Genomic DNA, 16448 nt, shown 5'->3' with positions numbered 1-16448 from the left:
TGGGTGAATCGATATGAAAGGTTAACTCCACCATCTCATTGCCCCTCATTTAACATGAGGAGGTGCTGCTTTCACTTTGCAAAGCCTTTGGACACAATATTGTGACCTTTCTTGGTATTAATGGCACTTTAATGTTGTAACTCAAATTAGTATGTATGATAGAAATGATATACATAATACATGTTTACATGAATGTAAATTACAATATATATTAATATAAACAATATAATTCATAACACAATGAATGAAACTTCAAGAAAGTAACAATTATTTGGACATAATTATTGCAAGATCAAAGTCATTGTTTTGACATGATTTTTTCTCCTCTATCTGGCAGGAATCAGCTTTCTGTCTCTCTCTCTCTGTTTCTCTCTGTCTCTCTCTCTGTCTTTCTCCCTCTCTGTCTCTCTCTCTGTCTCTGTCTGTCTCTCTCTGTCTCTCTCTCTGTCTCCCTCTCTCTCTCTGTCTCTCTCTCCATGTCTCTTGCTCTCGCTCTCCCTCTCTCTCTCACTCTCTCTCTTTCTCTATCTCTGCCTTTTCCCTTCATCTTTTTTTGCTTTCCGACAGTGATGTAATGCCACAGCAGGTTTAAACAGGGGTAAGTGTTGGGGGTTAGAGGCTCCACCCTGAGAAGGTGTGGATGTGGATCTGGTAGTGAACAGTGAAGGGTGTGTTCTCTTCTCAGGGAGGTTAATGTGACATAATCTGTTGTGTTTGCACCTACTGTGCACTGCTAGCTGTGGACGGCTCTGTCTCTCCTTCTCTCCTATCATTGCTGCAGAGCAGTTTGTCTCTGGCTGTGTTGAGATTACAGAGTTGAAGCAGCGCAAACTGAAAAGGTTTTTTTGCCTAAATCTGACACCAGTCAGATTTATTCAGAGCACAAAACACAAAAACCTAATCTTTTCAGGGACATTTTCACATGTGCTTTCAGATGGGATATATATCAGATATGTTACACTTCACTGTGTGTGTGCACTATGGCCATCATCCAGTGTGGGCATGCTCCAGTATAATGTTGAGATATTTTGGGTTTATAAATAGTATAAAAACATTCATAACACTGATAAATCTTGAATATGTTAACATTCACTCAATAATCCGATCTTAATTGGATTACTGGAGTTATCTGATTATTAAAATGGAGATGTAAACAGCACACTCTGATTTCTTAGATTGGAGTAAGGTCTAGAAATCTGGTAAAGAGGCTTGATTTTAGCTCAGTAATCAGATTTCTCAGAGCATGTAAACTCTTACTCTGATTTCTTTCGCATTTCTCAGTCTGCACATGTGTGAAAACACCAGTACCAGAAATAAGCAAGCAGCATTGCCATGAGCCAGAGCAAAACACTTTTGGAGTGACACTTAAACCAAATAAATAAAGGATTAAATATTCTTTATTTTCTAGATGATGAATGTCCACATTTTCAAAAAGTTTGTTTAAAAAAAAAGAAAAAAGCCACGGCTCAAAAAGTTTGAGTTTTACATTACATTTATGTCAAGTTAATTGGCCGGTTGAAAAGTAGAAATCTGATTACTGCATGACTCATGTAGGCTAACCCTGGAGTTTTCCCATTATCTGATTGATTTCTGACAAAATCTGATTTTCTGCAATTATCAGATTATTGTTAGTAGATTATCAAAGTGCACGAATGAGCCAATAGGTTTCTGTCAGTGGAGTTGCTGTGAGCAGTTAGATGGCATAGTGGATAACATGCTCAAGGTTTGAGTCTCAGTTCATAATATATCATAGCATGTCATATTGCACTACTAGTCATATTATAGTTTGCAAAAGAATCTTATCATCGCTTAACTATCATGATAAAAACATATCATATCATCATCTGTAGGACTTTTTCGCACACATACAGTGAGGCAAAAAAGTATTTAGTCAGCCACTGATTGTGCAAGTTCTTCTCCTTAGAAAGATGAGAGAGGTCTAATTTATCATAGGTTCACTTCAACTATGAGAGACAAAATGAGAAAGAAAACCCAGGAAATCACATTGTAGGATTTTTAAAGAATTTGTTTGTAAATTATGGTGGAAAATATGTATTTGGTCAATAACAAAAGTTCAACTGAATACTCTGTAACATAACCTTTGTTGGCAATGACAGAGGTCAAACGTTTCCTGCAAGTCTTCACCAGGTTTGCACACACTGTAGCTGGTATTTTGGCCCATTCCTCCTGCACATCTCCTCTAGAGCAGTGATGTTGCTGTCTGTCGCTGGGCAACACGGACTTTCAACTAGTTCCACAAATTTTCTATGGGGTTGAGTTCTGGAGACTGGCTAGGCCACTCCAGGACCTTGAAATGCGTTTTACGGAGCCACTCCTTCATTGCCTGAGCAGTGTGTTTGGGATCATTGTCATGCTGGAAGACCCAGCCACGTGCCATCTTCAATGCTCTCACTGATGGAAGGAGGTTTTGACTTAAAATCTCACGATACATGGCCCCGTTCATTCTTCCCTCAACACGGATCAGTCGTCCTGTCCCCTTTGCAGAAAAACAGCTCCAAAGCAAGATGTTTCCACCCCCATTCTTCACGGCAGGTTTGGTGTTCTTGGGATGCAACTCAGCATTCTTCTTCCTCCAAACACGACGAGTTGAGTTTTTACCAAAAAGTTCTATTTTGATTTCATCTGACCGCATGATATTCTCCCAATCCTCTTCGGGATCATCCATATGCTCTCTGGCAAACTTCAGACGGGCCTGGACATGTACTGGCTTAAGCAGGGGGACACGCCTGGCACTGCAGGATTTGAGTCCCTCTCGGCGTAGTGTGTTACTGATGGTAGCCTTTGTTACTTTGGTCCCAGCTCTCTGCAGGTCATTCATCAGGTCCCTCCGTGTAGATCTGGGATTTTTGTTCACCGTTCTCATGATCATTTTGACCCCATGGGATGAGATCAAGCGTGGGGCCCCAGATCGAGGGAGATTATCAATGGTCTTGTATGTCTTCCATTTTCTTACAATTGCTCCCACAGTTGATTTATTTCCACCAACCTGCTTGCCTGTTGTAGATTCACTCTTCCCAACCTGGTGCAGGTCTACAATTTTCTTCCTGGTGTCCTTCAACAGCTCTTTGGTCTTCACAATAGTGGAGTTTGGAGTCTGACTGTTTGAGGCTGTGGACAAGTGTCTTTTATACAGACAACGAGGTCAAACAGGTGCCATTAATACAGGTAATGAGTGGAGGACAGAAGAGCTTCTTAAAGAAGAAGTTACAGGTCTGTGAGAGACAGAAATCTTGCTTGTTTGTGGGTGACCAAATACTTATTTTCCACCATAATTTACAAATAAATTGTTTAAAAATCCTACAATGTGATTTCATGGATTTTTTTTCTCATTTTGTCTCTCATAGTTGAAGTGAACCTATGATGAAAATTACAGACCTCTCTCATCTTTCTAAGTAGGAGAACTTGCACAATCAGTAGCTGACTAAATACTTTTTGCCCCACTGTAGGGGCCAGTGGCTTAGCAGTAGCCAGGTTCATTCACATGCCCCATATGGGTCACTACAGCACATGTGAATGGTCAGTGAAGAAAGATTGAATTTGAGCAGAACAGTCTGAAAGAAGCAACATTGCTTATAATGCCTTATAATCTCTCTCTCTCTCTCTCTCTCTCTCTCTCTCTCTCTCTCTCTCTCTCTCTCTCTCTCCTCAGATACCTGCTCTGGTGCAGTCAGCTGTGCAGGAGCTGCAAGTGAAAGTATCTGCTCTGGAGGTGCGTGTGCGAGAGCGAGATGAGGAGGTACAGCGAGGCAGAGAGGAGGCCCAGCATACCCTACAGGAGCATCAGCAGGGGGTGCTAGAGCTGCAGCAGGCTTTCAGAGACATCCAGCACCTCAGAGAGGAGAGCGCCGCCCTGCAGGAGGAGGTGAGGCACGCACAAGCACATGCTTTACCCATAGTCTAATAAAAGCAATAAGTCACAAGAGCTTACTGTAATGCACAGCCCTGAGTAGCTTATTGCTATATGATAAAATGCACTGATGTTAATTTATATTATTAATAATAATCACAATAAGTAGTTTGCTAGAGAGCTATGACTGATTGTTCCTTGAGCAACACAGGTGTTTTTAATAACTTGCAGCATTAATACAGAATTCAATTGATGTGTGTGATCACTGATGTATGGTTCCATTGTCCAGGCCTGTTTTGTGTCTGGATATTACTAGGTAATTATCTACCACTTTCTTAGTTGAATTAAGTGTCTAGAGTAAGCAAGGCACAATGCTAAGAGGTGCTTGCTGGCCTTCAGGACTGATCTGTCAGCAAAAGATGGAACCTATAGTACCTTTCTCAAATTTCCCCTCATGAACAAATCAATACAGGCTGTTATATTACTTTAAATTACCATATATTCACTGTATTTGTGCTTATCCTAAGTCCAAGCTAGATTAGTATTACCAAAGGAGGTTTGCAGAGCAACGTGCATCTGACCAGCTAGTTTAGGATAAAGTATCTGTGAAATTTCCCCAAGTTCTTCCAGATAGCATGGATTGCAAGTCTGGATGTTCACATTAAAATTCGCCACATTCACTAACAAGAACATTATAGCTGTGCCCACTAGCAGGTTTTTTTTTTTTCATTTTATTAGTGTGAGGTGAATTGGAACAGAGCTACTATTACTAATGGAGCTCTGGGTTAAAATTACAGAGGACTGTAAAACCTGCAGAATCATACTGGATTAAAACCTCTCCACAGTTATTACTGTCAGACTGTAAAATCTACACACACTGCAGATTCATACTGGATTAAAATCTTCACTGCTCAAATATCTTAAAGATTTCACTGCTCAAATGCTTGAGGAGGGCACTGTGTGCCAGCCGCCTCGGAGCAGGGTGTTCCAGCATGTGTGCCATGTGACATCTGAATGATCTTCAGCTTATTAAGGTGGCTGGTGAGAAGGAGCTCAGAAGGACAGGCTACATCTCTCCACTTCAGAGGATATTAGAGTCATAGTGCAGTCTGGAGTGAGAGTGGATATGCCACACTGCTTACAAGACTTCAGTGATCAAAAAGCTGCTTCACCTACGCATGTGGGATGGCTAGATGCTAAACAGCAACATGAATAATAAAGCATAGGCCTGGTGACGGTTAGTTGAGTCACTGTGGTAACAGCACCCACGGATGGGTAAAAACTACCACTGGTAATTAAATCACTCCACAATTGTTACTGTCAGACTATAAAACTACACACACTGCAGATTCATACTGGATTAAAATCGCTCCACAATTGTTACTGTCAGACTGTAAAACTACACACACTGCAGATTCATACTGGATTAAAATCACTCCACAATTATTACTGTCAGACTGTAAAACTACACACACTGCAGATTCATACTGGATTAAAATCACTCCACAATTATTACTGTCAGACTGTAAAACTACACACACTGCAGATTCATACTGGATTAAAATCACTCCACAATTATTACTGTCAGACTGTAAAACTACACACACTGCAGATTCATACTGGATTAAAATCACTCCACAATTATTACTGTCAGACTGTAACACTACACACACTGCAGATTCATACTGGATTAAAATCGCTCCACAATTATTACTGTCAGACTGTAAAACTACACACACTGCAGATTCATACTGGATTAAAATCACTCCACAATTATTACTGTCAGACTGTAAAACTACACACACTGCAGATTCATACTGGATTAAAATCACTCCACAATTATTACTGTCAGACTGTAAAACCACACACACTGCAGATTCATACTGGATTAAAATCACTCCACAATTATTACTGTCAGACTGTAAAACTACACACACTGCAGATTCATACTGGATTAAAATCACTCCACAATTATTACTGTCAGACTGTAAAACTACACACACTGCAGATTCATACTGGATTAAAATCACTCCACAATTATTACTGTCAGACTGTAAAACTACACACACTGCAGATTCATACTGGATTAAAATCACTCCACAATTATTACTGTCAGACTATAAAACTACACACACTGCAGATTCATACTGGATTAAAATCACTCCACAATTATTACTGTCAGACTGTAAAACTACACACACTGCAGATTCATACTGGATTAAAATCACTCCACAATTATTACTGTCAGACTGTAAAACTACACACACTGCAGATTCATACTGGATTAAAATCACTCCACAATTATTACTGTCAGACTGTAACACTACACACACTGCAGATTCATACTGGATTAAAATCGCTCCACAATTGTTACTGTCAGACTGTAAAACTACACACACTGCAGATTCATACTGGATTAAAATCACTCCACAATTATTACCGTCAGACTGTAAAACTACACGCTGCAGATTCATACTGGATTAAAATCACTCCACAATTATTACTGTCAGACTGTAAAACTACACACACTGCAGATTCATACTGGATTAAAATCGCTCCACAATTATTACTGTCAGACTGTAAAACTACACACACTGCAGATTCATACTGGATTAAAATCACTCCACAATTATTACTGTCAGACTATAAAACTCCACACACTGCAGATTCATACTGGATTAAAATCACTCCACAATTATTACTGTCAGACTGTAAAACTACACACACTGCAGATTCATACTGGATTAAAATCACTCCACAATTATTACTGTCAGACTGTAAAACTACACACACTGCAGATTCATACTGGATTAAAATCACTCCACAATTATTACTATCAGACTGTAAAACTACACACACTGCAGATTCATACTGGATTAAAATCACTCCACAATTATTACTGTCAGACTGTAAAACTACACACTGCAGATTCATACTGGATTAAAATCACTCCACAATTATTACTGTCAGACTGTAAAACTACACACTGCAGATTCATACTGGATTAAAATCACTCCACAATTATTACTGTCAGACTATAAAACTCCACACACTGCAGATTCATACTGGATTAAAATCACTCCACAATTATTACTGTCAGACTGTAAAACTACACACTGCAGATTCATACTGGATTAAAATCACTCCACAATTATTACTGTCAGACTGTAAAACTACACACTGCAGATTCATACTGGATTAAAATCACTCCACAATTATTACTGTCAGACTATAAAACTCCACACACTGCAGATTCATACTGGATTAAAATCACTCCACAATTATTACTGTCAGACTGTAAAACTACACACACTGCAGATTCATACTGGATTAAAATCACTCCACAATTATTACTGTCAGACTGTAACACTACACACACTGCAGATTCATACTGGATTAAAATCGCTCCACAATTATTACTGTCAGACTGTAAAACTACACACACTGCAGATTCATACTGGATTAAAATCGCTCCACAATTATTACTGTCAGACTGTAAAACTACACACACTGCAGATTCATACTGGATTAAAATCACTCCACAATTATTACTGTCAGACTGTAAAACTACACACACTGCAGATTCATACTGGATTAAAATCACTCCACAATTATTACTGTCAGACTGTAAAACTACACACACTGCAGATTCATACTGGATTAAAATCATGGATCTCTCTGGTAATGACTTCAGTTACACATTTAATATGTAAACATGTTTTTTGCATGACATTTAATTACAATAAATTTTTTAACATACACATTGAAAAGTATACTTTGCACAGAGCAGAATCTCTAATTTTTGCTTTTGCTTGTACTGTACATTCAGAACTTATTTTTTTAACTAGTGTGGTTCAGTCGCAGATCACAGCCACGTTGTTTTTTGTGAATATGCACATCTCGAATGTTCTGTTGTTCTGCAAAATAAGTTTAAAGCAAAGAAGCTCCAAACATTGTGTCTCATGTGATTTAATGTTCTTCCACCATAATTAGTTTCCACTGGATACTCCACTTTCCTCGATTCTGCATGAAAGTAATATCCAAAAGTGACCAAACCTACATCTTCACACTTGTGAAAGACAAGAAATAAAAGGTAAATAAATAAAACAAGGAAAAAATAAGCCCCCAACACACACACACACACACACACACACACACACACACACACACACACCCTCCAAGTCCAGGGAAGATTGACCAGGGAAGATAAGAGGATTCTGTTACCAGCACAGGCCTAAAAAGAACTAAAATATCTCAACTTCTACAGCTTTAACAGTTTGGAATCTAAAAGTGCTCCACTTGTTTCAATGAGCTGCAAGACAGATCAAATTACAGCATATGCTTTTCTTATTGGTGGTCATAACTGCAGCTTCAAAGGTTTAAGGGTGTGGTGGGGTGCGTGGGGGAGATGTGAACGTTGCGTGAGAGGGTGAGCTGAATCCTTTCTGCCACACCAAACCAGCCCGAGAGAGAGATAGAGAGAGAGAGAGAGCAGCAGCAGACAGCTGAGAGAGTGTCGTGACTCCAACCACAGACCCCCTGGAGATACAGACATGCGTGTCAACAGAGAAGTGCCTCATACAGCCTTATCTCTCTCTCACTCTCTCTCTCTGTTTCTTCTCTCTCTCTCACTCACACACACACACACATACTCCACACAGGCACAGCAGCAGTCCCAGTAACCGAATCCCACTTTCACCGAGGTTTCTCCCCTGTTGCCCTCCAGGGCCTTCCCTGCCCCCCCCCCCTTTGGGTATCTTACATCTACCCACTTCATCTAGTTCAAGGTGCTCTAATGTGAATTTCATAGCTCTCATACTCTTTCATGCCAGCCCCAGAGCACCCAGGCCTCTCCCCACTCCTCTACACCCCCCTCCCATCCCTTGCTCGATCTCTCTTTCTCTCCTTTCACAGCTAAATGGCCTTTTTTTTTGCCAGCGCGATTTTCCTGCCTTTTAAGGCTACATGAAAGCCACCTAAAATCTGACCGTGACATTAAACCAGTGCCTGAAGATATTTCATGTTTCACCCTTTAGAAGAGATCTCAGTCTATCTCTCCCACCCGCTCTGCCTTTGTCTTTTTTTCCCGTCCCGCTTCTTTGGTCATTTCAAAAGCTTGCTAGATAACACGGCCTCTGATTGGGCCTGTGAAGTCTCGGAGTGGCTGAGAGAGGAGGCTCGGGGCAGAGTCCCGTCCTGAACCTCTAGAGCTCAGCTTCATTTTCTCGCTCTTGATGTCTGTGCAGGTAGGTAGAGTATTTTTGCTTTGAAATGAGCCACAAGCAGTGAAAGATTCCTCCTTAAGCCTGTCCTGGCTCTGATATGGGCTCTGGCTCAGACGATGAGCCTCTCCTACTGGTGGTCGGCTCAACTCAACCCATTTTATTGTCATTCCACAGATATTCGCACAGTCGCAGTTTGCACTGGGAAAGGAGGAGTAGGGTGTCCACCACTTTTCAAAATCCAGTTTTAGTCCCACCACTTCAAAATTTGGTTAAAATGCCTACATTTTGAGTTGTGTTATTTAAGTTGCTTACTGTTCTTCATTTTATTATTCTGAGCTTTTTTGTACTGTTTCTATGGGTTGTAGTTTTTAACTAAAACCACGAAACACGGCAAGATCATAGAGCCTATATTAGCAACCACCTGGGATACCATAGCAATGGTCTAGCAAACCCTTAGCAAACTCCTGGGATAACATAGCAATAATGATTAATAATGAAATTTTCAGCATTTTGATAAAGTGTTACCAAATTACTATTAAGTGGTACCAAAATTATTATGTTATCAGAGTAACTGGGACAGCTGGACAAGCATACTTTGACTGAGGGACCTACAAAACAGATGGAAAGGTACAACTTTATTTTGATAGCCACCTACAGCCTTTTTAGATGATCTACAGCTGTTCAAATTATCTGGTCAAACTTCTCAACAGTGTTAGGGTTAGGATTAGGGCCAGGTGTAGGTTTAGGACCTAGGTTGAGGTTAAGTTTAAGTTTATGGTTAGGGCCAGGGTTATGTTTTGATTTTTGATTAGGGTTAGAGCCAGGATTTGGTTAAGGATCATGGTAAAGGTTATAATTTAGTTTGGATTTAGGGCCAGGTCTAGGTTTTGGACCTTGGTGTGGATTAGATTTTAGGTTTGGGCTATGGGCAGACTTGGGTTTAGGACCAGGGTAAAAAAAAATTTGGGTTGAGGTTAAGGTTAAGTTTTAGAATTAGGGTGAGGTTTAGGTTTAGGAATAGGCTAAGAGGTGGATTTTAGTTTTAGGTTGAAGTTGAAGGTTTAGGCCCATGTTAATGTTTAGATTTAAGACCAGGTTAGGTTTAGGTCCAGGGTAGGGGTTAGGCTTTGGTTTTGGGTTGAGGTTAAAATGCCATTTTTAGGATTAAGGGAAGTCAAGGTGCATTTAATATATAACCAGCATTTCACATCAGTTAAATGCCAGGTAAGTATTAAAAATGAAAGGTTACTGTACAAATAATGACAAAAACTGTTTTGTACACTATACTCAACTGTCGCTGGGATAGTACCCCTCTTGTCACTGGGTGGAATCTTCAGTACCTTTAGTTATGGAGCCATGTGCCACATTTCATTGCAGTTGTATTGACTCCGTACACCCCGTCTCATCTCCAGCCTTTTTATTTTATTGTTCTGTTTTAAAACATTAGGTTATGAAAAAAGTGCAAACATATGCCTTTTCCCTAGAAAAAGCCACTGTTGTACCTTTGAGGGCACATTTACGTTGTTTGTACATTAATAAACGAAAACGAACCTGCACAGAAGCTCTAACACTGAACATGTTCTTATTAGTACTTTTGCCAACTCTGTGTAAAACTTGTCTAACCTCTCAACAGTACACACAAAAGAGCCCAGCTGTGGTCAGTTGGTCTGGAGTGTGCATTGTCTGGTCATTCTAGTGGCTGTGCTGAAGTAAGGCTGAACTTTATGAGGTGACAGAGGGCAGGAAGAGGCTGCACTGCAGGTTTCGCCATATCTCCACCGCTGTGTTGTGACTAGCTACTGCTGATGCTCAGTGACTCCGTCTGTGTGTGTGTGTGTGTGTGTGTGTGTGTGTGTGTGTGTGTGTGTACACAGTGCACAAGACGTGAAGGAAAGGTCAGTGTGTCTACAGACATGGCCTAGTGTCTGCTTAGTTAAGCGTGAGCACCTCTGAGTGTGGGTGTTTGGTAGGTTTGTGGATTTAAGCAGATGATGGGGAAACTTCATGTGTTCGTAACAGTGGAAATATATGAGTCTTAATGTTATTCAGGTTAAAAAGCACATATCATGGAAAAAAAGCACTTTTCTTTGCTTTCAAATAGTTTGATGTGATATGTACATTTTGGTGAAGTATCAAAATGTATCAACAGTCCATACAGTACAGTGCAAAAAAATTTCATCATTCATTTTATTTATATAATTTTTTATAGATTACATATTATCTATATGTGAAGGAGGGAAAAGTCAAAAGAGGTGAAAAAAGGGAAGTTTCCAAAACGAGTTCAAAAAAATAGAAAAATAGTGGAAGATACAGAGAAAATGAGACTCCTAACAACCACCTGGAAGACCAAAACTGTCATCAGATATGCATATTTGAGCGGGAGGACAAATCAAGCTGCTTCAGATCTGAAAACATCCACATGTGTCTGTCCATCCTTCCACTGTGAGAAGACGACTCAAAATTACCCAAAATCCTGATATTATTGCTCTGCTGTTTGGCTTTCATATTCCAACAAAGGGTTAAAACAGCGATATGATTCACACATCAGATCATCATCAGACTCTGTCTCACCATCCAGAGTGATTTCATCCACCTGTGACCGTCCATCAGCCAGAGGTCCAGCTCCAACATCACCCAAACCCCACTCACTACGGTTATATTACATCTCTGCTATTAGCCTTCATATTATAAACACAGGGTTAAATATAGTGAGAGGATTTACACACCAGAGCACTCAGAGGGACCTGCCATCACCAGCCAGAGTGAGAGAATCCAGTTCTAACCTCCCACAACACAGAAATACAGCACAAACACACAGCCAGATCACTGTAAAGACCTGCTATTCGCTCTCTGCTTTAGTTTGGCAACAAAAGGGTTACATTTTGAGCATTTCTATTGGTCCAGGCATCGTGGAATTGTAAAGGACAGCTGCTGAGCTCAAATTATACAGAAAACTAAAAATAGCAGCAACATTATATCTGCTTATTCAGCCTATAGCAGCTCATCTCCACCCATTCACACTGAAGTTCCAAGGAGTGTTTCCTCCCAGACTGCTTTTTGGATGGGGCTTTATCAATGCATGACAGTCAGGGAGATTGAGTATACATGAATTATTACTGTGAACATCAGGGAAGAATGTGCAATGTAAACAAAGTGTAAAAGCATTCGTGTGTATAGCCTTTACACTACACATACTTCTTCAACTCCAGCTGCTGCCTAAATCGGCTAAATGCAAATAACTCAGTGGTATAGCCTGGACTTGCATGTATGTCTGTAAATTGCTGGCAATGAATCACATAGCTGCACAGGTGTCACCTAAAATTGTTGGATGGACGTTGAGGTTCTAGCACATTCCCTTAGCCTACAGTGAAATTCTGCTGGATCCAGATGTGAGGACAGCTGGAAACCAGTTTGGAAATAATTGAGCGGTTCGTTTGATTTGTAAAAGAGTTGTTTTTCTGTCCCACAACTGCAGCGTTTGGATTTCCCCCCGTGACCACACGGCGGCGCTGTTTTGCACTCAGCCAGCAGCCAGTGTTGGAGACAGACAGTAATGGTCTCAATGTGGCACACACATGTGTCTGAGGGTCTGGCTGTGTGAGAGAGGCCTACAGTAACCCTGCATGTGTGGATGCTCCTGTGAACGGGGGCTGAGGTGATGAAACCGTATATATCGCCTGCTTCAAAGATGTGTGTGTTTGGGGTATTTCTGATGTCTGTAAGTTGAGGATTTGACTCCTTCAAGTGTGTGTGTGTGTGTGTGTGTAGTAGGCGCCGAGCTTTCTCTCTCGCACGGCAACACTGAGCTGCTCTGGAACGGTTCCAGCAGGGCACTAACTGTGCTGTGAGCTGCAGAGACACATGAGCATCTGACTTAGCACACAAACACTCCACCCCTAATTAATCAGATCACGCTGAACAGGCCATGAGGAGAGCGTGAACACGCAAACTCGCTGCACCCAAGATATCGCGCCTGGCACTTCCGTCTGCTGTAGTTAAAACTACACAACTGCTTATTAATCCCTTAAAATCCCTGGCTTAGTCTCTTTTAAGGCTTATTATTCAGTAACTACATGGATTATAATGCAAAATGCAAAATACACACTGTTATTTTTAAGTTGCTAGAAGTGCAATAAAAACCTTTTCCCACTGATTTTAGTGTTTCTACATAAAAATAAAGAAAATTGAAGAACAGTCTGTACTTTAAGGCTTATGTCTGTGTTTGCTTTGAAACATAAGTGCTTAAGCAGACTGTTTGATGAAAATTTCTAGTGATTTTAAGGCACACAAAGCTGTTTTTTTCAGAAAGATTAGTCTATATGCTTAGGTAGAGAGGGTTTTGGTGACTAAAGTTAATTTCCAGTTAGAATTTACAGCCGCTGTGTTATGATTTCTGTTATATAACATGTGGAGACATTTTCCAGATTAAAGTTTTCATGAGGACACTGTGCTGAAGTATTTGCTAGCAATTTGAAGGTGAATAAAGCTGCGTTTTCGGAGCGATCACACTGTAACCCGAGGTAAAGATGACTTTGGTGTACAAATAAAAGTTCATTTCCAGCTAGATTTTGCGATATACACATTCCAGCTGATTTAGATAGATAGATAGATAGATAGATAGATAGATAGATAGATAGATAGATAGATAGATAGATAGATAGATAGATAGATAGATAGATAGATCTATTGCAGCAGCAGCACAAAGTACAGTAAGGAGCACAACAAGAGCATGAAGATGAAAGGAGTTTGGTAACATTGCAAAAATGTACAGGACAGTTTTATATATATATATATATATATATATATATATATATATATATATATATGTGTGTGTGTGTGTGTGTGTTTTGTTTACTATTGTAACAACTGTAATGATGGGTGGATTGAGGACGTTGGGGGCAGGTGTGAAGATGGAAAGCATTTTATTATTTATACACAACACAAAAACCACTCGGCTTTTCATCTAAACAGATAAATTAAGACAAGGCGCTCACTGGAACTTTTCAGTCCTTTCTTTTCTTGCTCAGCTTGGCTCAGTTTGGTTCAATTCAGCTCAGCTCGGCTCAGCTTAGCTCGGCTCTCATGCCTGATTATAGATTATTTGTAAATAAACATTGTTAATAATAATACTTTAAGGTTGGGGATGTAAAACCCTGTCAAGATCATTATTTTCTAGAGATCATACAGCAGTAATGATCAGTTGTATGGAGGAGTGGTGCTTTGCTTCAGTAACACTGTGTATCCTTTCTTCTCATCTCTCTCTCTCTCTCTCTCTCTCTCTCTCTCTCTCTCTCTCTCTCTGTAGAACGCACTGCTGCAGGAGACAGTAAGGCGTGAGTGTGAGGAGAGGGCGGAGCTTACAGCTGCTCTCACTCTGGCCAGAGAACAGCTGTTGGGGCTCAGGCATCCCACCGCTGAATCCCAGAGCCCCAGCCAGCCCTCCCTGCCCAGGCTGGGCCGTCCAGCAGGCCGAGACGCAGTCAGCGGGGGCCGGAGCGTAGCGTCCTGGCACGGATCCTCTAAAACACAAACCCTGCCCAGACTGGACGCAGAGAGAGGCCCCGCAGTAAGCGAGGCCCGTCAGCACATCGCCATGGTGATGGGCAGGAAGAACAAGCGCTGATGCTGAAGGTGTAATCTGTCTGTGACTGTGATCTCAATATCCTTCAACATTGTTCAGTACAGATACTGTAACCTCCACACCGATTCCTGAAGGACGCTTTATTCTGATGACCTTCTTTTAGAGTAAAGATCTGAAGGAGGTGTGGCTTAAACCACAAATGGTTTAAGGGTCATACCAGATTGCAGACGAATCAAGAAGTGCTGATAACTTACATATGGAATATGATTTAGGCCATAAAGAATTAGTCTAAACCCTAAGAAGGATTAGCCTATGTGCTGTGGTAGAGATGGTGCAGTGTACCAGTGAAAGTTTGTTTCCTACAAAAATGCACAATCTGCTGGATTTTATAAACTATGAAGAAGTAAAACTATAGTGTTGTGTGTCCTGGCATGTACTGTCTATTGGATATAATAAACTATATGGAGACGTTTTCAGCAAGTTAAGTGTTTTGTTTTTTGGTTTTTGTTTTGTTTTTTTTATTTTATAAAAAATATACAAATTTTATAAAAATCCAAAATTCATGAAGGTAAAACTATAGCTGTGTGTATTTTGGTAATTTTGGTGTATTTTTTCAATGAAAAACTTTGGTAGATATCGTTTTTTTTTTCTCTCCAAAAAAAATTGCAGTTTTGGATGTAATTCATCATGTGGAGACATTTTCAAACTGAAAATGATTTAAGTGCATTTAAATATTAACTGAAAGAGTTTAAGACCGGTCCAAAAATGGACAGTTAAAACTACAAATGTATATGTTGGCAGTTTTGGTACAGATATATGAAGTGATTTCAATGCTTAATTTGAATAATATGTGTTTGGCAAAGTGACTCAGGACATTTTCTGATAATGCAATTACAATACATAAATTCATAATACATAAAATGTGATTTTTAATATTGATAAATGTTGTAATAGGCAACAAAAAGTACTGTGAGCACTAATAATCAGGTCAGCTTTAGTGACACTGTATATCCTTCTTTTCAAAGATATGGTCAGCATGGCACCCAGACTGGACACAGAGAGAAGCTCTTCGGTCAGTGAGGCATGGCAGCACATCGTCATGGTGATGGGCAGAAAGAACAAGCACTGATGTTGAAGATGTGATCTCTCTGTGGCAGGACGTGCCTGAGTTTATGTTCACATGTCTTTAAGGGTGGTAGCTTGTTTAGGTTGGATATTATATGCAAATTTATTCAAATGATATGTTTTGTTGATTTTCTAAGTGAAAATGAATGAACACACACTTGAACAGAGAACACACTTCTGCATATATGAATGCAAAATTAGTTTATTTGCTGAATTTAATGAGGAAAAATAAAATGGCCTGTGCAAAAGTTATGACAAATAGTTGTATCGTTTTTTTTCATATAAAAATGTTAAACCCAACAAATAAATGAAAAAAATAATTTTAAAGTTCACTTAAAAAAACAAACCGTCATTTGAACGGGGGTGCTCAAACTTTTGCATAGGACTGCATAGTTTCACATAATAAACATTTTTTTTGTAAATGTTTATTAAAATTAAACCATTTGTTCCCCACATCAGGGCGAAACAGGAGAACTACACATCTAATAAGCAGAAATAAAGTGAATAAGAAATTAAGCAATAAAACAAATAAATAAAAACGTTACTGTGTAAACATGTGCAGACAGAATTGGGGCTCCGAGTCAGCTAAGATGGGAACTGAGAGAGGAAGATGTAGATATTACAGGTTTTATCAGAAGCTTCTCAAAGC

At 39.9% G+C, this 16448-nt stretch overlaps 1 protein-coding gene across 3 annotated transcripts in view; it reads left to right on the top strand.

The window, feature by feature from the left end:
• Positions 1-15961, top strand: part of lekr1 (leucine, glutamate and lysine rich 1) — a 162160-nt gene extending 146199 nt beyond the window's left edge. The window contains exons 12-14 of one of the 3 annotated variants that reach the window (XM_037539874.1): positions 3671-3883; positions 14399-14724; positions 15700-15961. In XM_037539874.1, coding sequence (XP_037395771.1) covers positions 3671-3883; positions 14399-14716 — 531 coding nt within the window. In that variant the 3' untranslated portion in view covers positions 14717-14724; positions 15700-15961. Of the gene's footprint in view, positions 1-3670; positions 3884-14398; positions 15138-15699 lie in introns of those variants that run through there. The other 2 variants (XM_037539875.1, XM_037539873.1) reach the window with 2 other exon arrangements.
• The last annotated feature ends 487 nt before the right edge of the window (positions 15962-16448 follow it).

This window comes from Pygocentrus nattereri, chromosome 7, assembly GCF_015220715.1.
Source record: "Pygocentrus nattereri isolate fPygNat1 chromosome 7, fPygNat1.pri, whole genome shotgun sequence".
Lineage (NCBI taxonomy): Eukaryota > Metazoa > Chordata > Actinopteri > Characiformes > Serrasalmidae > Pygocentrus > Pygocentrus nattereri.
This window is presented reverse-complemented; position numbering and strand designations above follow the sequence as displayed.